At 49.5% G+C, this 23,743-nt stretch overlaps 1 protein-coding gene across 6 annotated transcripts in view; it reads left to right on the top strand.

The window, feature by feature from the left end:
- Positions 1-23,743, top strand: part of PIP5K1C (phosphatidylinositol-4-phosphate 5-kinase type 1 gamma) — a 52,872-nt gene that overhangs the window by 26,214 nt on the left and 2,915 nt on the right. For 2 of the 6 annotated variants that reach the window (XM_071451928.1, XM_071451922.1), the window contains exons 3-17: positions 2,218-2,304; positions 2,607-2,737; positions 3,350-3,467; positions 5,565-5,717; positions 8,251-8,550; positions 9,068-9,273; positions 10,757-10,840; positions 11,339-11,387; positions 12,326-12,410; positions 15,262-15,423; positions 15,583-15,612; positions 16,369-16,510; positions 16,796-16,828; positions 19,149-19,253; positions 19,500-19,632. In XM_071451928.1, the coding sequence (XP_071308029.1) occupies positions 2,218-2,304; positions 2,607-2,737; positions 3,350-3,467; positions 5,565-5,717; positions 8,251-8,550; positions 9,068-9,273; positions 10,757-10,840; positions 11,339-11,387; positions 12,326-12,410; positions 15,262-15,423; positions 15,583-15,612; positions 16,369-16,510; positions 16,796-16,828; positions 19,149-19,253; positions 19,500-19,632 (1,818 nt within the window). Of the gene's footprint in view, positions 1-2,217; positions 2,305-2,606; positions 2,738-3,349; positions 3,468-5,564; positions 5,718-8,250; positions 8,551-9,067; positions 9,274-10,756; positions 10,841-11,338; positions 11,388-12,325; positions 12,411-15,261; positions 15,424-15,582; positions 15,613-16,368; positions 16,511-16,795; positions 16,829-19,148; positions 19,254-19,499; positions 19,633-20,099; positions 23,738-23,743 lie in introns of those variants that run through there. The other 4 variants (XM_071451927.1, XM_071451923.1, XM_071451925.1 and 1 more) reach the window with 4 other exon arrangements.

Here is a 23,743-nt window from a genome sequence, read left to right as displayed (position 1 = left end):
TGCCACAGGGTTTATTTTTGCTTTTCTAAGCTATCACCTTTACCTACTTCTGCTGCACTGTGGATACTTTTATCCAATGGGCTGTTATCACACATTTGCACATATGCTTCTATTATAACTTCTAAACTCTTAGCTTACTCTATACAACCACACCCCTACATTATAAACCCTTCACTGTCTTATCCAGTAGTTTCTCACTTACTTAAGGCATATTCTTACTTACAGCTACAGAAATATAAGTTCATGTTTTTTCTGCTTAATGTCTGTGTATTGTATTTTTACATCAATCCTAGCTTCTCCCAAGGCTGCAAATCAAACCTTTCCATGTTTGTGGAAGTTTCTATTTTTCTTATTCCCACACTTACCCACTGGGAGTGAGTTGGGGAGGCTGTGATTTGTGAAGCCCTAAAACAGGGGAACATCTCCAGGGACTCATCTTCTCTTGTAGATATTCCAGGTCACAGGTTCTGAGTCACTGTTACCTTCTGGAGCAAAACTCTTCACAGTTGGCAGCAGGGAATCTAGTAGGAGGCTCTGTGCTGAAAGCTGTTCCCTGAAACCCACACTCATGGTTTAGGGCATCATGTTCAAATGATTTTTGTTTGATCAATTTTTTTTTATATCCCCCATCCCATTCTTCACCTGTGATGATGAGCATTTGTATACACGAACAGCAAAATCTTCCCAGAAAATTGCCTGGAATGTGACACTTGATTCTTTTGTACCTGCACAGGAATATGTGTAGTGAGAAGCTCAGCTGCTGTGGTTGCATCATTCAATGCACAAATAGGGCCACTTTTCTTGTCCTGGAAACAACCACAGGCAGAGCAGGAGACTGGAAGAGACTTTTGTCACTGCAGTTCCTAGGATGGCAGTGCCTTCCCCTGCTGTGTCTGCTCATCACGTTGGGAGGATGATGGGGAGCCGTTGGCAAGGCAGGACAGCACAGCTGGGGCTTGCATGGAGTAAGATCCAGGGGGTTGGTAGAAGGAGAGGCTGAGCTGTGCTGCTGCTCACAGCTGCTGGAGGAGGAGTGCTCAGAAGCAAGGCTGGCCCTGCCAATAAAATAGGGTAGGAAATAGGATTTTTGAAGGAGAGCTCAGACTGCCCCTTAGTATGAGAAGTACTAGCAGATTGACCAGAAATAACTGCAAGCTCTTGATCAAAAGCTAAAGTACAAAGAACTTCTTAGTCTGAGCAAAATTATCCATTGTCTGCTGGAGCAGTTGGTTTGGAGCTGGGTCTGTGCAGCACTCAAGAGGGACAAGGATGGAACAGTGTCACTTGGGAAGTGACCTTGGATCTCTCTGCATGTTGTTCAAAGGAACATCCAGAGCTGTTCTGCAATGTAGCAAACCCCAAAATGGTGCTGGTCTCTAACCAGCATTTCTGGCTGTCTGGTGGGCTCCAGGATCCATGGGGGTGTCAGCTGGATGAGAGCTTGGGTGTGGGTGCAGTGGTGACTGGTGGTAGAGTAGAGTCCCTAGGGCTGCAAAAGGAGCTGCAGGGAACTTCCAACACATGGTTACACCAGGCTGCTAAAGAGCAGCCACAGCCTGCTACCTTCTGGCTTGGCAAAGAAAGGCCTAGGCAGACTCAGAGGTAGGAGAGGAGAAGGGGACAGGAGCAGGTTTGTTGTCACCCTGAAGTGCTGGCAGTCTATAGCATTTCTGTAAACTTCAAAACTTGTGGAAGAGACATTCCTGTGGCTCAGCCTGTGTGGGCTCAGCCTTGGAATTGTAAACAGATGAGATCTTGCTTAAATGGATTATCTCAGTGTGAGTGGGGCTGGGCTGTCCCCATCAGCTGGCTCTGATCTCTCCAGCAAAACCCGAGGTGTCAGTGTGACACCTGAGGGCGTGGGATTTTAAGAATAAGTCTCTGTGGCTGTTTGATTTAATACATCACTGTTTTAAATCAATGGGAACTGCAGTCAAGCACCAGCAATCTTGGCAGCTGGATCTTTTCCGAGCTCGGCGCCTTCGCTGAGGGCTCTGCAGTGAGCAGTGGGGGTGTCAGGTGGAGTGTTGCTATTCTAACTCATCTTCAGGGGTGGAGGTATAATTCAAAGAGCTTCACTTTCACCTGTTGGCACTCTGCAGGGTGTTCACCATGAGCCCTGTGTGCAGTACAGTGTGGGAGTGTGGCTGTGCTGCCCTGTATGTGCTTGGTGGCAGCTCAGCCTGTGCCCTGACTGTCCCTGTGCTCTCCTTGCAGGGCCCCTCACTGCCAGGACAGCCAGGCCAAGGAAAGAGGATTGGTCATCGAAGTGTGGATGCTTCTGGGGAAACCACCTACAAAAAGGTTTGGGTCTGGGGAGTGGGGGATGGCACCCAAGTGGGTGACAGGCTGAGAGAAGTTCTGGCCCAGTAGTTATTAATCTGGTTGAGATTTTTATGCAGCACTCTTGGACAGCACAGTCCTGCAAATAGCAAATCTGAAGCCCTAATTGATCTCTTCAGCAGCTGGGTAAAACTTGGTTAGTAGCATGTGGTGCCTGAGATGACCCCACAAAAGTCACAGACATGACTGTGTGGTAATGCAGGGGATGTTATTGTGATTATCTGCTGTGAAATGCTCACTGACTGCTCTTTTCCTTTTGCCAGACCACCTCATCCACTCTGAAGGGGGCCATCCAGCTGGGGATTGGATATACTGTGGGAAATCTGAGTTCCAAGCCAGAGAGAGATGTCCTGATGCAGGACTTCTACGTGGTGGAGAGCATTTTTTTCCCAAGGTAAAGGAGAAGGAGAAAAAAAAAAAAAAAAGGCATTAATTACTTCTTTTCTTTTCCTCTCACTGATTTTTCAATAGAGCTTCCATCTGTCTGTCTTAAAATCAGAGTTGCATGCTCTGAATGTTTTAAATCTGCTCCCTGATACACAAACAGAACAGTGGGAAGTGTTGGAATCTGCAGTGCACTGGCCTGCAGGGAAGCACAGTGAAGGATGCAGTACTGTGCACTCCAGTTTGTTACCCTTCCTACATGCTTGTCTTCCTAGCTGTCCATCTAGAATTTCTTCCACAAAATTATACCATGTTTTAAATGGAAGCAACTCCTTCTGGGAGCTCTCTAACTGTGAATAAACAAAGCTCATAAAAGTTATGTTCTCTGTGTAAATATATTCTGCTTGGCAAGTGGTTATTCCTTTAATCTCTGGAAATAGATTTTGGCAGATAGTTTGAAACCTGTTTTCCTGTTTTCCTACCACAGAAGAAAGGTGGTGGTTGTTGTTCCAAAGATGTCTTTTTGCAAGGCTCAGTGCATCTGGAGCACACAGTAGCTTTGGTGTGACTGTCCCTGTCTGGTGAGTGCTAACAGGCTGTGCCATGTGTGTGTTCTGTGCAGCGAGGGCAGTAACCTCACCCCAGCTCACCACTACGCTGACTTCAGGTTCAAGACCTACGCCCCAGTGGCTTTCCGCTACTTCCGAGAGCTCTTTGGGATTCGTCCAGATGATTATTTGGTATGGAGATATTTTTAGATTATGCTGTTTTGTCTTCCTTTATTTATCTTTACCATGAGGGTGGTGAGGCCCTGGCACAAGTTGCCCAGAGGAGCTGTGGCTGCCCCATCCCTGGGAGTGTTCCAGGACAGGCTGGATGGGGTTGGAACAGCCTGTTGTAGTGGAAGGTGTACCTGCCCATGGCAGTGAGTGGGATGAGATGGGTTTAAGATCCTTTCCAGCCCAAAACATTCCATGATTCCAAGTCTGAGTTTGCTGAATGGCAGCTGCCTCCCATGGAGGGAGGCCATGCCCTGCACACAGTGTGAGCTGTGTAAGCCCTGCAATGGGCTTCCCTCTCTGCTCCTTGTGGTAACAATAACTTACTGTGTTTACAAGCCAAAGGAGTTGTGTTCTGCTGGGTGCAACCCTGTAATGTCCCCTGCGACTCTAAGGACAAAGATGGGAATTTTTTCTTGTGTACTCACTGGAGAGCTATGTGAGAGTAGTTATTTTAATCATCTTAAAAAGACACAATAAACCACAGCTTGTTCTTGTGCTTCAAAAGCTCCTCAGAGCTAGAAAGGCTGGTTTTCAAATACCTTGGAGTACAAGCTGTTGGGGCTTCAAGTGCCCTGTGATTGAATTTGGGCCCTTGCCTTTATGTGACATCCTGTTCTGTGTGAACTGGGGAAGGAAACACATCCCTGGGAGCACATCCTCCCCTTTTGGAACAGCCCTTTTTGTGTGACTTCACCTGTAGATAGGGGTGGTTAGAGCTGAGGACCTGCCAGTGAAACAAACCTGTGCCAGTGCCTGATGGGGGGGTAACAGTGATCTCCTCCTGTGCCAGCCAAGGCAGTGCTGCCTGATGGATGAGTGTTCAGAACTGAGGACAGGCAAGGAGTTTGCCTCAGTTGCAAAGGTCATGGCTCTGATTTGTTGTTTCTGCTTCTCCTGACTGTCTCTTGCCTGCCACAGCAGCAAATGCCTTTAATTATGCATGAGATGATTAGCTTGATCAGGTCTGGGGTTGTTAATCTGTGCAGAGCTGAAAGCTGTTTTCATTACATAATGATGAGCATTTTATTTATTGTTCTGATCACCTCCCTCTCCCCATCTCACCTCTCACTGAGCAGTTCTGTGATCCTGCCCTGAACCCACCTGACCCCTGCACTATCTGGGTGGGCACTGAGCTAAAATGTGCAAATGTACATCTGCCTGCCTTGCTTTCTCCTTTTTTTTTTTTTTTTTCCTCTGCTGCTGGGCAAGTCCTTATTTGAGGACCTGTTTCTGTCCTTATGACCAGACGTGCTCTTCCAGTTCAGATCCCAGTGCAGATCTCTTTGCTGTGCTTTGCTGTGCTTGAGCTCTTCCAGTTCAGATCCCAGTGCAGAACTCTTTGCTGTGCTTGAGCAGGGCTTGTCCCTTTTCATTGCACACCTGGGATAAGATCTGTAATGTGTTTTTAGCAGGATTGATGGAGTGAGGTATGGCTGTAAAAATATGGCCAGGTTGGATGGAGCCTGGAGCAACCTAGTGTAGTGGAAGTGTCCTTGCCCATGTATGAAATGAGATGAGCTTTAAGGTCATTTCCAGCCCAAATCATTCTGGGATTCTGTGAATCTGGCACTGACTTTTGCAGAGAACAGGGGAGCACAAGGCCAGGGGAGCTGCTGAGAACAGCCAGTGTGTTGTGTTCCCTCCAGCACAGTGATATCTGGTTCCCTGAGCAGGCTGTGGTGTCTCCTGGAATCCTCTGTGCCCATCAGCCTGTGCTGGGCTGTGCTCAAAGAGCCTGAATGTGATACGTGCGTGCAGGCACAATGGGAACAGATAAGATGTCATTATGAAGGCTGGATGTTCCTGAAAGCAGATGATTAGTTGGATACTGAGCAGTTGGGATGCTCTGAACTGTAATCTTAGTCTGTAATTATAAATTGTCCACCAGTTTGGTTGCTCAGACCAAACCTATAATGAAAATAGTTCTCACTTGAGCTTTGCTACCCCTTAATCTCCCAGGGAGATGACATGATGGGGAAGGCCCTTGAGGGCATAGAACTCAAATCTGCAGTTAATGGGGGATGAAGCATCACCTTGTTTTCTTTTTCTCGCCAGTATTCGTTATGTAACGAGCCTCTGATCGAGCTGTCCAACCCCGGCGCCAGCGGCTCCCTCTTCTATGTCACCAGCGACGATGAATTCATCATCAAAACTGTGATGCACAAGGAAGCTGAATTCCTGCAGAAGCTCCTTCCTGGATACTACATGGTGTGTATCACCCAGGACCTCAGACCCAGCTCAGCTTTGTCATGGCAGCTTTTCTGTCATGGCAGAGCATCTCACAGGGCATGTCCTCCACCTGCCCCCATGCCAGGGACAGTGTTAACAACATGTCATGAAGCCAGTCCCAGAAGCACAAATGCTACTGATTATTTGCAAACTCTGTGGGTAAACATGAGGCAGATAATTGTGCTGTAGTTTGGAGGCATGTTCTGGCCTCAGAATGGCTTCCCAGATGTGTGTTTCTGAGTGCCCTTTTCCCAGAACTAGTTTGTTCCTTTTTCACTTGGCAGTGTGCATCTGCCCCAGCCTGCATTTGGGGATGGCTGCTGATTGCAATCGTAGAATAGTAAAACTCTTAAGTTTGGAAAAGACCACCAAGATCATTAGGTCCAACCTTCAGCTCAGCACCATGATGGTCAGCTTGTCCACAAGTGCCACAGCCACACATTATTTGAATGCTTTCAGGAATGGTGACTCCACCACTGCCCTGGACAGCTTGTTCTAATCCTTTACAACCCTTTCCATGAAGAAAATTCCCCTAATATCCAACCCAAACCTCCCCTGGCACAACTTGAGGCTATTTCCTCTCATCCTGTCCCTTGTTGCCTGAGAGCAGAGCCTGACCCCCACCTGGCTGCACCCTCCTGTCAGGGACTTGTGGAGAGCAAAAGGTCCCCCCTGAGCCTCCTTTTCTCCAGGCAATAATGCAACCACCCTGGTTTTGTGGGGAAAGCACTGATGTCCCTGAATCTCTCCCATTCCTGCTGTTTGACCATTACTCTGAGGATTGTCCTGACTCCCACTGGCAGCAATTCCAAGCTGGAGACCCCCAAGGTACCAGCCAGCTTTGCATATCAGTCTGGCAAGGCAGGATATTGAGACCCAGAGACTTGCATTGGGTCAAGTAAATTGGACCCAAACCTGCTGTTCTGGTGTAAAAACCAGGAGCTGGTCTCCCTGCACAACTGTGCTGGAGGTCCCAGATTTATGGATGAGGACTCTTGACAGTCAGTTACAACGACCAGGGGTTTGTTTGTTGTGGAGATGCCAAGGAGAAGGTGATGAGAAGCAATGCTGCTGCCCCATCTGTGTGCCTGGTGCAGTGGGGTTGTGTGATCCTACACTGGTTCTGTGAAAATCCTTTCCTCACTCAATATTTACCCGAGGGAAAATTTACCCGAGAGAGGCAAATTATGGGATGTCTGTGTGTGAGTAACAGCCAGGCCAGGAAGAAATTTTTCCCTATGAAGGTGGGGAAGGCACAGGTTGCTCAGAGCAGCTGTGGCTGCTTCATCCCTGAGAATGTTCCAGGCCAGGTTGGACAGGGTTTGGAGCACTCTGGGACAGTGGAAGGTATCCCTTCCCATGGCACAGGTGAAACCAAATGGTCTTTACAGTCCCTTCCAACCCAAACTATCCTGAGATTCTGTGAATCACTTGCTTTTGCAGGTGACACTCACATTCCTGGACAGGATGAGTTTTCTTGGAAAGCACTGCCTGTTGCCTAATGTGTGTGGTAAATCAGGTGTGGGGTTTTGAGTGGGAATGGAGTTGCATTGTTAATCCTGCCTTCATCAGTCAGTGAATTAAACTGAACTTACCTGTCTGATGCAGAGTTCTGAGTGACCTGTTGCAGCTTTCCACTATCTGTGGGTTCTGTGGTGCTACCCCTGACCACCCTGCTGCTCCTGGGAAACCACCTGTGTCAAAGGAGTCAGGGAAAGGAAGCAGGGTGGTTTCATCCTGAGTTACTTTAAAGCTGTTTCCATTTACCTGCCTCCATTACTTTGGCACTCTCCAAGAGGGCTCACTGCTGTGCCCAGGTGGGTGAGCTGAGGGGAATGAAATTTTAATACAATCACGTTTCTGCTGTCTGTCAGAACCTGTCAGGTCTGTCTTTCCTGCCACAGCGTGCAGAGAAGTTCTGTTTCCTTCCCAAATGTGCCCAAAGCTGAACAAGCAAATCCTGCCTGTCATGTCATTCCTAATTATTCTGCTGCCTAAAAAAAGGAGATGACAGCAGAACAGGATATCCGTGCTTTCTGGTTGACTGCTTTATAAAGCAGCTCTGCAACAGGAGGAAAACATTTATGTTGTTTTGTTTAAAAAATAACCCTGTCCGTGGTTTATTCTGGGCTGGAGAACAGCTCTTGATTCTGACACTGGTGGAGAGATAAAGAGAGCTGTTATTTTTAAGCTTGAAGTTCCCACTTATTGTGTTTATTTCTCTCCCAGTTTGGTTTCCTTTTTTTAGCTGCTGTACTTGGGGAAAGCAGGGGATTTCCGGACTTGGTTATTTGCCCAGAGAGTGCTGAACATCTCGGTCCCTGTGTTTTCAGGTCCTAAAGCCACTGAAATGCAGGACTTTATCAACTGCATACACTGAGCTCCTGTTAAGTTCAGAAAACTTCTCAGCAAAGAATCCCTAGTCCAACTGTTGACATGCTTTGTGGTGAATACAGCAGGAAGTTTCTGCTCAAATGACCTTTCTCTGTGCTTCTTTCCACCCTTGCTGCAGAATCTGAACCAGAACCCCCGGACTCTGCTGCCCAAGTTTTATGGACTGTACTGTGTGCAGTCTGGGGGCAAAAACATCCGCGTGGTCGTGATGAACAACATCCTGCCTCGAGTGGTGAAAATGCACCTGAAATTCGACCTCAAGGGTTCAACCTACAAACGCCGAGCATCCAAGAAGGAAAAAGAAAAGTCCAGCCCTACATACAAGGATCTGGACTTCATCCAAGACATGCCTGAGGGCCTGATGCTGGATGCAGACACCTTCAGTGCTTTGGTGAAGACGTTGCAGCGAGACTGTCTGGTAAGGAGGGGGCAGCTCAGGGACAGGGTAAGGAACTCTGTGGCTCTCGAGCATGAGGAAGAGCAATTCCTGATTGAGAACCTTGCTACTGAGCCCAGAGCAGGATCAGTCCTTTCTCCTGCACTTTTCCCTGAAAGCCAGGCAGTAGAGTTGGATCTCATGGCAGCCTCTGAGGACTGATGCTGTGCTCCTTTGCCTGGTCCATCATACTTTGGCAGATGCTCCCCTTGTAGCTGCTTTGCTGGAGCATTTTCCCAGTCACTGTGCAGCAGATACAGTGGTGTTGTTTGCAAGTCATCAGGCCTTTGCTGTAATTGTGGGATGGCCAAACTTTTTACAGTCAAGCCCAGAGGTCACTGTTGGTTCAGAAACTTTCAGACTCTGTCAAATGAGTTGTTAGTGGGGATGTGGACGGGATGCTTTGCTTTGATTGCTTTGATTCCATGCTTCAAGGTCTGTATTTCTGCTGCTGGCTTGATACTTTCTCTTTGTTCTTGAACTCAATATTAACCTGTAGGTATTGGAAAGCTTTAAAATCATGGACTACAGCCTCCTGCTTGGGGTTCATAACATAGACCAGCACGAGCGGGAGCAGCTGTCAGAGGGAGCCCACAGCACGTCGGATGAGAAGCGTCCCGTGGGGCAGAAGGCCCTGTACTCCACAGCCATGGAGTCCATCCAGGGAGGGGCTGCCCGCGGCGAGGCCATAGACACCGACGACACGTAGGTGAAACCTGGGCTCCCTCCTGCTGCTGGGAGGTGGAGGCTGGAGTGGGAAATCCCTCAGGAGGCCCACACGTGTTGCTGTTCCTTTGGGGGGCTCCCCAAGCTGTCTGTTCACTGGTAGCAGCAGGCAGGCAAGGAGACTCCACACGGCTTCTGGGGGTGCTGATTAGATGAGGGTTTATTGGGGATCCCACCCCCGGGAACAGCAGGGTTTCTGAGGGGAAGGGAGGGGGAGAGAGGGAGAGCCTGGGGGGAAAAGGGGCCAAGAGAGACTCTGTGGTCTCCCCCCACAGCTTAACAGGGAGATTCAAGGTGGGCACAGAATCAGATTTGGGCCAATGGGATTACAGATACCTGATACTTCAGGGGAGGATCACAGGCTTGGAATAAACCCTACATTTTTGAGGGGTGAGACAGAGCACACCATTTAACTAAAATGTAACTAAATTGTTCAAGGAAGCAGCTCTCCTGAGGTTTTGGTAGTGCTGCCATTGTGGTGGGAAAGAGGGAAGCCAGGGTGGGAAATAGTTGTGTAAGGCTCTGGCCTCACAGCAGTCTCTCATCTTAGGGCAGGCTGTAGGTTGTCAGCTTGTGTAACAGCCTCTAAATATCCACCCATTCCCTGGGGAGGAGACAGTTCTCACTCAGCACCCAAATACTGGAGCAGAATAGGGATCAGTCTGTCCCTAGGAGCCTGGAGTTCTCCATCACTCCCACCTCTGGAATTCCTGGCAGTTCCCTGAGGCCATCCCAGTGGGGTTAGCAGACAGCAGTGTAGCCAAGTGCTGGGTCACTGCTGGAGCTGGAGGCTGGGGGTTGTCCTAAGCCTGTGCTGTGCTTGACCTGGGATTCTGCCTGGCTCCCTGGCTCTTGGGCCAAGGAATGATGGCATTTGCTGCTTGCTGCTGTCTGAAACCAGCTGCTGAGGCTTTGATGGAGGGGCAGTCCTGAGAGCTGAGATAATACTGTGGTGTTTCCAGTCCTTCAGGCAGCATCAATAATTGCAGTGGCTGCCTGAAGGAGTATCTGGCACCCCTGTGCTTTGGTTGTGTGCTGGTGCCAATGGTTGCTGCACTTTGGCAGGATGGCATTAGTGTGGACAGGACTGGAATCCTTTTTCCTTAAGTATTTACTCCCCTAATGACAGACAGCTCTCACTGACCCGATAAAAAACCTGATCCCCAGAATAAAGCAGGCAGGAGAAAGCTCCATGGTGCTTTCTGGCCCAGGCAGAGCTGTGCCACACAACACAGGTTCTGTCAGGACAGTGGTGTTTGGCCATGCAGGCAGTGACCCTGGGACACTGGGGTCAGGCCAGGTCACTCCCATGGTTGTGCACAAAGTGAGCACACCAGTTTTACAACGTGTCTGACACCACACCAGAGCCCCTCAGCACGGCTGCTGTTGCCCTTCCCCAGAGTTGGGTGTTAGAGGTGCTCTGGCTGAGGCTGCACCTGCTGAGGTTCTGCTTTACCTGCAGGATGGGAGGGATCCCAGCAGTGAATGGCAAAGGAGAGCGTCTCCTGCTGCACGTGGGAATCATAGATATCCTGCAGTCATACAGGTAGGTAACCTGGCAGTGTGGGTTGGTTTTGCATTAAATTGATATTTGGTGAGGAGAGAAACCACCACACAGTGTGTCTTTTGTGGCTGATAACATCTCTTTTAGTACCAAATGAAAGCAGGAGGCATGTTCTCTCCTGGAGACTGTGAGGATGAGTAGATACAGCTGCCCCAAGCTGACCATGGGTTCCATCATGTCCTTAGAACAGCTGGGGACACTCAGCCCTTTGTCCAGGATGATGAGCTGCTCATAAAGTAGTTTCCCACCTCAGTGTGGGAAGCATATCTCCAGGGGTGTAAGGTGTACCTCTTCCAGCCCAGCTCCTCCTTCCCTGTGGTGTTCCCAGGCAGTCCTGACCTCCTGGGGGAGATGCTGGAGAAAGCTCAGTCCTGGTGACATTGGCAGCTCAGGGATCTCCCTATAGGGTATGATAGGGGGCTTGGCATGAAAGTGCATGCCTGAATCTTTATTTTTCTCTCCACTTCTCCTTGGAATTAGGTTCATCAAGAAGTTAGAGCACACCTGGAAGGCCCTTGTCCATGATGGGGTGAGTGCCTGTGCAGAGGCAGGAGTTGTCCAAGCCTCACAGGATACTTGGTGTCTATTTGTGGAGCCTGACCTAGCACAGCTGCAGCTGATGAAAGGAGCAGTTCTTGCCCCTCATTCCTGCTCAGCAGGGTGGTGCCACTTATTCCCAGCCAGGTTTCCTTGCTCAATCCAGCTCCTCACACGTTGAACTGTTGTGATCACAGCTTTCCTCCCCTGCTCTGTCCCCCATGACACCAGGAGCACACACCCAGGTGTGTGTGTTCCTGGGCTGTCAGGAGCCCTGGGCTGTTCTCTCTGGTGACTGGCTGTATCCACCTCAGCAAGCTCTCTGCCAGCAAATCCCTTTGCATGTTTCCTTGCTGGCTTCATTCCTGCAGCAGCCAGGTGTGTGTTTCTGAAAGAAGCTTGGATGTGGAAACCATTTTTCAGCCTTGCATTTCCTGGCTTCCCTTAAAGTGGCAAAGGAAATGTGGAGATGCCAAGTCATGGAAGTGCAGTCAAACATCAGAAGCAGAAAGAGTTTCAGTTTTACTATTTTAAACAAGAACATTTGAAATGTATGGAGACCCTTGGCTGAATTTGGGTGTCTGTGTGACATGCAAAAGTATCCAGGTTTGATTGGAATGGCAGCTAGCAAAGCCAGAAGAAATTTCATGTATGCAATCAGGCCAGTGTTTAAAAAAATCCAGGAAGTCTATAAAGGAATAAAATCACCAAAATCCATTATAAAATCACAGCAAGAATATAATCAAACGCAATCAGAGGCAATGCTTCAGGGTTATTTATAGCATTAATTAGAGTGTTTCAGTTAAGCCTTTCCATTTTAAGGCTCTATCAGTGCTAAATGTTGGAATAAAAAAGACTGTGTTGGTTGTTACAGAAATTCTGCCTTGAGGGATCATTTTAAAATTAAACAATTGCTTCTTGCTGTTGTAGGACACGGTGTCAGTACACAGACCCAGCTTTTATGCAGAGAGATTCTTCAAATTCATGACCAACACGGTGTTTCGAAAGAATTCCTGTAAGTACCAAGTTCTGGGGCTGCTGTGCTCTGAGCTTTTACCTTGGCCTTGCTGCTGCAGGCTTCATGAGGAGTCTGGTCTGGAGCCTGAGCAGGGTTTCCAGTGTGGTACAGCTGTGATAGCTGGGGGTGTATAGCCTGGAGAAGGCTCTAGGAGACTTTAGAGCCCCTTCCAGTGCTTAAAGGGGGCTTAGAAAAAGGAGGGGGAAGGACTTTATATACAGGCAGATAGTGACAGGCAAGGGACAATTGTTTTGAGCTGTCAGGGTTAGATGAGAAGTTAGGAAATCTGAGGGTGGAGGCCCTGGTACAGAGGGCTCAGAGCAGCTGTGGCTGCCCCATCCCTGGAAGTCTCCAAGGCCAGGTTGGACAGGGCTTGCAGCAACCTGCTCTAGTGCCCATGTCCCTGCCCATGAAGGGGTGGAATGAGATGCATTTGTAAGGTCCCTTCTAACCCAAAACTTTCCATGATACAGAGCAAAGCCAAGAACTGCAGAGCCCTCAGATTGTCACAGCTTGCCTTGGTCTGCTCAGGCTTCCACCCAGTCCCTGCACCTGACCTGGGTTCAGCCCTGACGGGATGTGTGTGAGGGCAGAGCCTCTCCTTGTGAAGGGAAAAACACCTTTGGTGTGACAGTAGCTGGTGGTGGTGCTTTGACTCTCAGGTTTTCTGTGGTTGAAATGGCTCCCGAGGTATTAAAGAGTTTTTTTCCCAGCCCTTTGACCAAAGAAGAAGTCGAGATTCCTCAGCTCTGCTTTTCAAGGTTGTTTATTTGCTCTTATCTATCACATTCTTTCTCTGACCTGCTGAGGTCTGTCCAGCAGGTTGGTTTGTGGCACACTGACCACCCTTGGGGTGGTGTTGGCTTTCTATACTAAAAACTATGTGTACTTTATTTACAATAATTTTCCAATACCTATCACCTATGTTAGACAGTCTGTCTCTACTCTAAACCAATCCAGAAGTGTCACCATCACAGCAGAAGATGGAGGACAAGAAGAAGAAGAAGGAGGACAAGACACACCCAGATTCCTTCATCTTGCCTCTTGAACCCCCATTCTAAATCCCCAAAATTCTACTTTTTCACCCTGTGACAAATTAACTATCATTCTACTCAAACTTTTGTGGCTGGTAAATCTTCACACAAAGTTTGCAATTTTCTCCATGGGCTAAAATGAAAGGCACAGGTACTTTTGACTCAGTGCCAAGGTCTCTGAGCCCCCTGCCAGAGTCTCGAGTCCTCAAGGGCAGAGGAATGTCCTGGGTTCCGACATGTCAGAGTTCAGGACATCCCTCTGGCTGTCCTGGATTGCCAGAACCCCTGCCAGAGGGCTCAAAGACCCTGGCACAGAGCCCAAGATACCTGGGATTTTGATTATGACCCATGGAGCAAATTACCAACCTTATATGAAGATCTGCAAGCCACAAAAGTTTAAGTAGAATAATAATTAGTTTGTCACAGGGTGAAAAAATAGATTTTTGGGGGTTTTTAGAACGGGGGTTCAGAGAGCAAGAGATAGAAGAATCTGAGCACGTCCAGCCTTTCTCCTTCTTGTTCTTAGCCTCCATCTTCTGCTGTGATGTTAGCACTTTTAGATTGGTTTAAAGTAAAAGCTCACTGTGTAACATAAGTCGAAACCCAAGCGAGGTACTTACGAGCTGCTATTATTGAGCTAACCCGTCTCTGGCAAAAGAGTGGGATGACTTGTTAGTAGAGGTGAAAAGCCAGCCAAGCTGGGTGATAGCTGGTTGCCTGTGAAACGAATCTAAGTTCACTCTTAATTCTCCAAGGAAAACCCACGAACCCTAATGAAGCGAATTAAGGGTGATTTAAAGGGGGTACAGCTCCTTTAAAAAAGAATACAAACTCTATGAGCAGATAAATATTAATTTCCCAATTACACTGTGGGCCCTCAAGCAGCTATCAACAAAGAGTGCGTTAAAGCTCTACACTACAAAAATATAAGAACTTTATGACTCCCTCCCCATTAACAGGCTAACCTGTTGCAGACATCTTTTATGGAAAATCCTTTCCTTAGGATTTTTCCTCCTGAGAAGCTGAGAGGCCTCAGGAACAAAGTGTAAACAATGGTTATCTGCTGCTGTGGAATGCAACAGATGGATCTGTGATTGGCCCATGTTGGATGTTTGTAATTAATGGCCAATCACAGCCCAGTTGGCTGGGACAGAGCCCAAGCCACAAACCTTTGTTATCATTCTTTACTATTCTATTCTTAGCTAGCCTTCTGATGAAATCCTTTCTTCTATTCTTTTAGTATAGTTTTAATGTAATATATATCATAAATTAACAAATCAAGCCTTCTGAAACATAGTCAGATCCTCATCTCTTCCCTCATCCTCAGACCCCTGTGAACACTGTCACACTAACCTATATTTAAATAGGAGAATTAATGCTAGAATGAGTAACCAGGGTCCTCCCTCTACGACACAAGCTTACATCCGTACATTATTAACAATCACCAATATAAACAAATCAAACAAGCAGAGTATTAAATATCTTGTTAACCCAACAGAGGAGCGTCCATTAACATAAGTGATAGGTATTAGAAAGTCACGGTAAATAATATACACATAGTTTTTAGTATAAAAAGATAACACTGCTCCAGGCGTGGCCAGAGTGCTTCTGTCTGTCCTGAGGAGTGGACCTCACCAGGCCAGAAGAAATAATTTTATAGATAAGAAACAATAAACAACCTTGAGAATGAGAACTGAAGAGTTGTGACTCCTTCTTTGCCCGCCGAGCTGAGAAGAGACTTTCTGACACATCTCAGAGTCACTCTGACCAGCAAAACCCTGAGACCGACATTTGCCCTTCTGTGCCTCCCCCAGCTCTGAAGTCGTCCCCCTCCAAGAAAGGGCGCAGTGCCTTGCTGGCCGTGAAGACAGCGGGTCCCACGGCGGCGTTCTCTGCCAGCCAGCTGGCCTCCGACAAGGACGACACCCAGTACGACCTGCGGGCGGCCAGGAGCTACCCCACGCTGGATGATGAAGGTGACAGCCCCGCTCAGGGCACTGCCTCTGTGCTTACCCTCTCTTTCCTAGCAGTTCTTTAGGATCCTCCCTTGTTCTCATCAAGTTCCCCACTGTGCACCAACTGCAGATCTTTCCTCATGGATAGCTCTTCATTGCATGTCTTGCTGTGCTTTGCAGGTGCTAAACCTAACCAGGACAGGGAAGAAGGTAAGAGTGCATTGTTTTGTCGCAGCACCAGCAGGTACTTGATGCGACATCTCTGCATCAAAGGAGACCAAATCCCTTCTTTGCAGCACTCTGGGGTTCTGCAGTAAAAATGGTTGCCTGTGTCACTGCTGCAAGACAGCTGCTGCCAAGGGGCACCATCAGTCATAGCCCAAAGCCAATAGAGAGTTGCATTTTCTAACCTTTAAAAAAAAAGATTGGGGGGGGTGACTGGGAACTGCAGCACTCCAATGACAGCGTTTGGGCAGTTATAACAGGCAGGATCTTTCCATTGGAAAAGAGGAATGGGCTGGTTCTGTGCTGCCTTTCCTTCACTTCCATCTGGCTGCATTTACAGCTGAGTGCTGGAGGACAAGCTCCTCCAGTGCATGGGTGTTGGATTGCTCCCTGTGCAAAGCACTGAACACTCAGTGCATCTCTTAATTCACTTGGATATTTATCCCTGGTGATCCAAGCCTTTAATCCAGCTTTGGTCACCAGTGAGAAGTCTTCACTGGCATTCTATTCTCTGCCTGTTGTGCTTGAAGCGGTGCTGACTGGCTCTCCCCAGAGGATGCCTTGGGAGAGGCTGTCATGACCCAACTAAACTTCTGCCTGTCTGTTTGAGTGCCCAGTCCCAGGTGTGGGTGTGCAGGTTCATGGTGGAACAGCCTTGCACGGGGCTGGTGTAGGCGAAGTGTTGGTGTTTGACTTAATCATCTTTTCTTCCTGCCTCTCCCCTGCCCTGCTCTGGGCCAGCAGGCAGGCCAGACCTGCTCCCTTGCACTCCTCCTTCCTTTGAAGAAGCTACCACGGCCTCCATAGCCACGACACTATCGTCAACATCTCTGTCTGTTCCTGAGCGATCCCCCTCGGAGACCTCTGAGCAGCCCAGGTACAGGTGAGGAGATTTCCCTGCTCCCACTGGTGCTGAGTGGCTGCTCTTGGCTCTCTGTGCTGCAGATCCCGGCAGGCTGCCCTGCACTCTGCAATGCTAATGACCGATTTTAATTAAATCTCTCCTGGGAGCAAGCAGACACAGCTTTGATGGGATTAATTATTGCTGGAAGAAGTGTCAGCTGTTAAGTAGAACATCTCCCTCATGGGATGTGGAGGTAGATTTGGGGACAGTGCAGGATTTCTGGCTTAAATTGCTCCTCCAAACTCTCCTGTTTTCTTTCCACAGGAGGCGCACACACTCCTCAGGGCAGGATGGCAGGTGAGAAATGGGTCTCCTGTCTTTTGTCTCATCTTCTCTCTGCTGCAGAGACCTCATGTTTATCCCTGTGCAAAGGTCACTTAGAGGGCTGAGTGGGAATTTCAGCAGCTCCAGGATTTTGGCATGGATGCTGAGCTGCTTCTGCAATCAGATGATCCCCATTTCTTACACAGAATTTTCCTTGCAAAGCAGATCTCTTAGTGCTTTGAAAATACCAATTATTTGATAGGGAAGGGGACAAGAGTATTGTCCAAATTTACCCACCCAGCCAGCACCAGAGTCAAGGAAGGTCATTTATAAGTCCCTTTAAGTGAGTAAGTGAGCCCTGACAGCAGGAACATTCCTCCTCTCAGCATCTGCTTATGGCCAGGGTAAAGTGAAAGGGCTTTGACTTTATGAGGCACTGAGCACCCTCAGTCCCCACAGAAGTAGCTTCCAGTGTTTTCAGAAATCTGTGAGGCTTTTTTCCTCCTGTGGTATCTCAGAGCCAAGGGCAAGGTAGGACAGAAATGCTGTGCTGCAGAGGAGTGTCTGATTTTAGAGGCTCTTATCATTAAATTATTGTGCATTATTGTGGAATTATTTTGCATCAGTAAAAATTACCCTATTGCCCATGTCAGCAGGATCTGCACGAGGAGCCAGTGGATGCTGCTGGCTCTGCCCTCTCTTTCCAGGACATTGTGTAGGTGTCGTAGGCTTTGAAATGACATCAGAGACTCAGTCCTAGGATGTGCCATAGCCAGAAAAGCCTGACAAGCCTGACAGGCTGATGTCCTCTCTCCCTGCAGTCAGTGTTTGGTGCTTGGAAGGAAAGGTCTTTGGAAGATGAGGGTTTGCCCCACATTACAGGCATCTGCTGTTGTTCCAAGCTTTGAGTGATTAACTGAGTTCAGTTGATAAGCACTGTGAAAAAAAAATCCCTTTCTGTGGTATTTCCTAATGAAAATACCTCTGGATGCTGCATGTTGCTGAATCCTGCCCTGGAGGGCAGGGACCTGCTCACTGTGAGAAGTGCCAGGGACTTGTGAAGCACCTCATATCCTGCAGAATCCAGTGTTAGAAATTGCTGAAAATTGGAGACTTAAACCCAGGCCCCAGTGGTGGGGCCCATGTGGCAAATGCAGTAACTTCATCCAAAATAGTTCAAACTCACTGGTACCTCCTGGAGGGAGGGAGCTGCTGTAGTTATGTGACTGCTCCTCCAGAAATGGCTCAGGTGAGTCAGAGTGACCTGGGAGCGTTCAGGGAGCTCAGTGGCTTGGTCAGAGTAGATCTGTCTGTCACAGATTTGCCAGAGATACACTGACTGTCTGCAGGTGTTTTGCTGTTTTTTGCCTAATTTGTCCCTTTCTAATACCAGTGCTTCCATGTGCCCTTCCTCAGAGAGTAGGGACCTGTGCACATGTGGAGCTCTCTGGGATCTCCTGGTGAAAACCAGTGCAGACACAAATTTATTAAAGCAAGAATTTACATTCCTGAGCTGAGATGGAAAAAACCTTACCCAATTTGCTCTAGAATGTGTCATGCCTCTGGTATTCTGGTCTGCTGGGGAATTCAGTCCAGGTTTGAGGTCCAGCCCTGTGAGGAAGAGTGTAGCAAGTTCTGTGCATGGAGCTGGACTGAAGTGCTGCCCACTGGTGAGAGCCAGCCTGGAGCAGGGCAGTGCTGTCAGTGAACCCAGGGCTCAGCCCTTCTCTGACAGCTGCCCCTCGGCTGGGCAGGCTCCTGCTCCTCCTTCCCATGGGGACAGCCCTGCTGGCACAAGTAATTACTTTAATAGCATGAGGTATTAAAGTGAAGATTGTCAGAAACAGTTCCAGAGTGTGCAGATAAATCTCAACCCTGGAACAGCTTTGGTGTGCTGGGAGTGTTGGAGGTGGTCAGAGGCTCTGGCCTGGTGCCAGGCTGACTCTGGACACAGGATTTCCCTGGAGGTCACTTCTCTTTGCTCCCATGCTCCATTTGACACTGCCCATCTTTCCTGCTGCACTGGCTGTTTAACTCCTTTGCTCTTGTCCTCTTTTCCCACCTTGTTATTCCTGAGTGCTGTAATCTTCCCTCTCTTTTCCCTGGGAGTTTTGGTTATCCAAACCCTCAATCCTGGGAGGTCTGAGTGCTCCTTCTGAGCTGAAATCAGCCACTGAGTCTGTGCTGGGAGCCCAGTGCCACAGTAGCAGTAGCAGCAGCAGCTGTGTGCTGGGGCAGAACTGCACAAGAGGCTTGGCTGGCTCTGGACTGATTCAGGCTGACTTAAAATTGAGGGCTATGTATAACTCATGTCCAGCTGAGTCTTTGGGCCTGTCTCCCCTTTGGTTTCCAGGTCACACGAGGAGGTGCGGGTCCAGGAGGAGGTTCAGCAAATCAGTGTCGAGCTGGAACCCAAGTGTGACGTTGAGATTGTAGCTCCTGAAGAAGAAGTCAAAGAGTGAGTGTTTTAGAGTGTTGCAGATCCCACACAGTGGGTTTTGAGCTGTGGCTGCTTGTGCTGGAGGCTTTGCTGGAGTCATGGGTGTTCAGTGAGGCTGAGCACAGTACTGACCTGACCTGCCCTGACGTGACCTTTCAGGATGTGATAGCATAGCATCTTCAGAAGCTCCTCTGTAATAAATCCGTTTTGCTTGCTCCTGTCCTGACTGCAGTGACTAGACTGTCATTTCTTTCCCCTGTGCAGAGAGGCAGCTTCTTCAGCCTGTGCCATTGTCACATCCACAGCCACCGTAGAGGTGGAGACAGCCAGCCAGGCCTCGGAGCCAGCCAGCCAGGCCTCGGATGAAGACGACGTGCCAGTCACAGACATTTACTTTGTAAGAGACCTTCTCCACCTGGCCCCTGGGGGGTGATGGGAAGGGTTGGACAGGGCTGTCAGTATCGTTCCAGGCAGTCAAGGGGCAGTGGCTGCCCTGCACCATCTTGGTGTGAAGCACCTGAGACCTCGGTGCTGGGTGGGTTTTTGAATGCAGGGAACTGGATTAAACTTGGAGAACTCAGAACAGCATCTAGTGGGGATCTAGTGGGGCTCATACAGGTGGCACTCCTGCTGTGGATGTAGATCTAGCTGTGCTGCTCTACTTCCAAGCACAAGTGTTTGTCTAGGCCAGCACATTTGCTCCTGGGACAAGCCAAGGTGATGTGGGTGCAACAGAGAGGTTTTTTTTCTCAGCCAGAGACCTTGGCTGCTTTCCTGACACAAGCATGGCCTAGAGCCAAAGGGAGGTGGTTGCAGAGGGCAACCCTGGGCTCTGGTGAACTCCGGCTTTTCCTTTCCCTGCAGGCTGCATTAGGTGATGCAGTGGGAGTCTAGTGCTGAGCCAGGGAGTAAGTTGGTGGTTGGCAGCAGAGTGCCGTGGAGCCTGGCGCTGGTCCTCACTCAGCTCCCACAATGGCTGAGCAACTCCTGCAGACCAGAGAAGAGGTTTTTTAGCAACATGTACCTGTCCCATGGATTCCCAGAGCACAGCTGAGTGCCTGTCCCGTGAGAGCTGAGCTCTCTCTTGTGCCTGGGCACTGGAACCCTCATTAAAAGAGGTGCCCGGCTCCTCCCTGCTCGGACTTGTTGCTGTTAGTTCTGTGGTGCTGGAGACAACCTGAGCCCATGCAATGGGCTCCTTCAGCTAAACTAAAATGCAGCATTGGCCTTCCCCTGGACTCTTGTGACTCTGCTGCAGAGCTGCTCACTCATTGCCGAGTTGCTCTGAGGCTTGTGGGAGCTGTGGAAGGAATCAGCCCTGTTTTACAGCTTGTTTGGGGTTGGATGCATGCTGTTCAAAATGCAAACGGCTCCTCTAACACTGCCCTCTCCTTGCCTGTGGATGGCAGCTGTGTGCAGGCAGATCCTGCCTGCTCCCCTGGCAAGTGTCTTCTGGTGGGTGAGGGTCAGCTGCTCTTCCTCCCTGTCCCTGGGCATATGGACTGCTCCCAGCTTGAGGGGCACCTCTCTCCACGAGAAAATTCTGCAGAGTGTGTTCACAGAGAGTGTGACTGCTCATCAGCATTTCATACTTCATCTGAGTCTGAGTTTTGCATTAAATGTGTGTTGTGTGCTGTGGAGTGTTTTTCACTGCTGGGATGAAGGGAAAAGCTGATTTGAGTTCCCATGGGCGCTCTCCTTGGAAAAGCACTTGAGCTGGAGCTCAGGTGAGGCTGCACGCGTACGCTCAAGTAGCACCACAGCTGCTCCTGCAGGAGCGCTCAGGGGCAGTGGTGGGTGAAGGGATGGTGTGTGCAGAGGAGGATTTGCCCAGTCCCAGGAGACTGTGGTCTGATGACTGAAGTCTGCTTCCGGAGAGCTCTTCATTCTCCTGTTTATCCCCAGGGAATAAAAGTGCAGAGTGTGGCAGGGCCTGGGCGCTGCTCTTCCCTGCACGGCTTTCCCACCTGCTCACCCGTTCAGGCCCAGAGTTGCCCAACCCCTTGTTTTTTGCTTTCTCTTTCATCCTCTCTTTCACATCACCCTTTTTTTCCTCTGTTTCCTTTCTCACCTCACTTGTCCTGGGGCCACTCAGTTCACAGATGGGAGGTACTGGATTTACTCTCCCCGCCAGCGCAGACTCCGAACTACCTCGCATTCCTCTGGGATTGTAAGTGACCACACCAGCACAGCATGTAGGGGAGCAGAGCTGCAGCTTTGAAACACTGGGGCCAGCATCCCATTTCTCTCAATGGCTGGGGCTCTGGATTGAGTGGGCATTAGGAACCAGCCCAGCAGAAATGGGGGAAGCATATTGAAATTACACCAGTGGATCTCCTTGTAGGATCTGAGAGAATCATGAGCTCTGTCCCTTTTCTGCAGAGTGGTGACACAGCTCCTACCCTGGGATGGGCTGTAGTGTCACCCAGCCCTTGGAAAAACTGAGAGCAGTGAGGCCCTGGCACAGGGTACCCAGAGAACCTGTGGTTGCCCCCTCTCTGGAAATGTCCAAGGTTAGACTGGATGGGCTTGAAGCAGCCTGGGATAGTGGAAGGTGTCCCTGCCCATGGCAAGGGGGGATACTGGGTGATCTTCCATCCCAAACTGTTCCATGATTCTTAGTACCAGATCTGGCCAGAGAGGCACCAGGGCCTCCATAGGTGATGTCAGGCTCAGCTCCCTTAGCCCAGAAGGAGGGTTTTAAAGACACCATTAAGATGTTTTGAAGGTTCTAAAACTCCAGTAGCAAACAGAACTGTTTTAGTTTGTGGGGAGCATCTCATTAACCAAATGAGGCAGGTGCTGGTACTGAGTTAGGGCTGGTTTCAGCTCTCCAGCCTTTCTCAGCATCACCAGTGTGCTCCCTCCTCACTGAAGGTGTTCTGTGAGCAGGCAGGATTTTCCTTTCCAAAAGATGCAGGGAGGCATTTGAGCTTTTAGGGGCTGAATCTAGAGCTGAGATTGTTCTGGGGTTTAGCATTTAGCTTCTCATGCTTTGGGAGAGCTGCTGTCCCCAGGGGGTGGTGGCAGTGCTGCTGCTGGTGCAGCCTGGTGCTCCCATTTGGGTTACAGGCAGGCTGCATGGGGAAGCAGGGGCAGGAATGTGCCCCTGGCTGTTGCTGATGGCATGAGGAAGGTGCTGCTGGGCAAACAGGCAACTCCTCCTGCAGCCCCTCCTGCGCCTCAGCTGGGTTTGGCTGCTCTGGCACCGGGAGGGGTAATTCCAAGCACTGGGTGCTGTTTTATCTCCTGCAGCTCCCTGCATGCATCCAAGCTCCTAAAAGGTTCTGAAAGAAACTGGCTGGAGCATGTGGTTCAGTCAGGATGGACAAACCATCATGGATGAAAAAGAGGATGTGGGACAAGCTTGATGTGGTGGGAAGGTTTCCTGTACCTCTGACAGAGCCCTGTGAGAAGCTCCAGACAGTGGCTTCTCAGCCTTCCTTCCTCCCAGCAGTCTCTACCAATGGAGCTGCAGTTACTGGGGGGTTCAGCATGTGGAGCCCAGTGCTTCAAAGCTTCTCTGGCTTCTTTTAGTTCCTTGTACATTGTAGACTGTCACGCTCAGTTCCTGGGCTGGGAACACTGCAGGCTTCTTCCAAACACCCAGTTCTGCACTATCTTCCTTTGCAAATGCCAGGCTGGGTCAAAGGGGGCAGTTTCTTCTCTGTGGGAGCTCCTCTGGAGACAAAAGAGCCTGTTTGCAATGTAAATGGGGGACCCCTGGGAACACTGGCAGCAGAGACCAGCCCTTGAATCTGTGCTGTGTAGGCAGCAGTGTGTGTCTTCTCACAACAGTGCCCAGTGCTATGATAACTGTCCCTCAAGGCACACCTCCTTCCCCTCATTCTTTCCAGGGTCCCGTTGTGTTTTGCCTCCTGTGTTGTACTTGTTCCCATCACCCCACTGTCCCCAAAATCTCAGCAATAACTGTTTCCTTTCTGTGGCCACCATCCTCCATGGTCTCACCCCAGCTCCACTGCCTTCTGCAGAGAAGGAGGAAGGCACAACAAACAAATCCAGTTTCCCTGTAAAAGCCCTCCTGGATATCACTTTGTAGCATGCACAGGGCTCTGGAAATGGGAGGGTGAGAGCAGGTAGCAGGAGCCAGGAGCTGTCACTGTTCTTAGGTAAGTCACTTCCCAGATCTCTCAGTTTCTCTGCAGCCAGGATGATGCCATGGCTGGGAGCTGAGGTTTCCCTGACATCTCAAAAGCTCTAAAACTCTGTCCCTACGAGAGGAGAGGGTGTGCCACCCCCACTGCAGCTGGCACAGGTCCCCTGTCCCAGTTGGCAGGGAGCTGGTGTGTGCTGAGGATGAGGAGGGCTCCTCTGCTGAGAGCTGCCTCTGGGCTCAGTGCTCTCCCTCCAGGTGGACAGCTGTTCTTACTGTATTGTTTCCTGCTCTTTTTATTTTCTCCTTTTATTTTTTCCTCTTCTCTCCTTTGCTCCCTGCTCTGCTGCTGCTCTCCCTGCATTCTCCCTGCCGTCTCTGGCCACTCTGGCAG

The sequence above is a fragment of the Agelaius tricolor genome, unplaced genomic scaffold (genome assembly GCF_023055355.1).
Source record: "Agelaius tricolor isolate 1412-34295 unplaced genomic scaffold, bAgeTri1.0.p SCAF_33, whole genome shotgun sequence".
In the NCBI taxonomy this organism is placed as follows: Eukaryota; Metazoa; Chordata; class Aves; order Passeriformes; family Icteridae; genus Agelaius; species Agelaius tricolor.
Note: the sequence above shows the minus strand (reverse complement) of the source record. Positions and strands in the feature narration are given on the sequence as shown.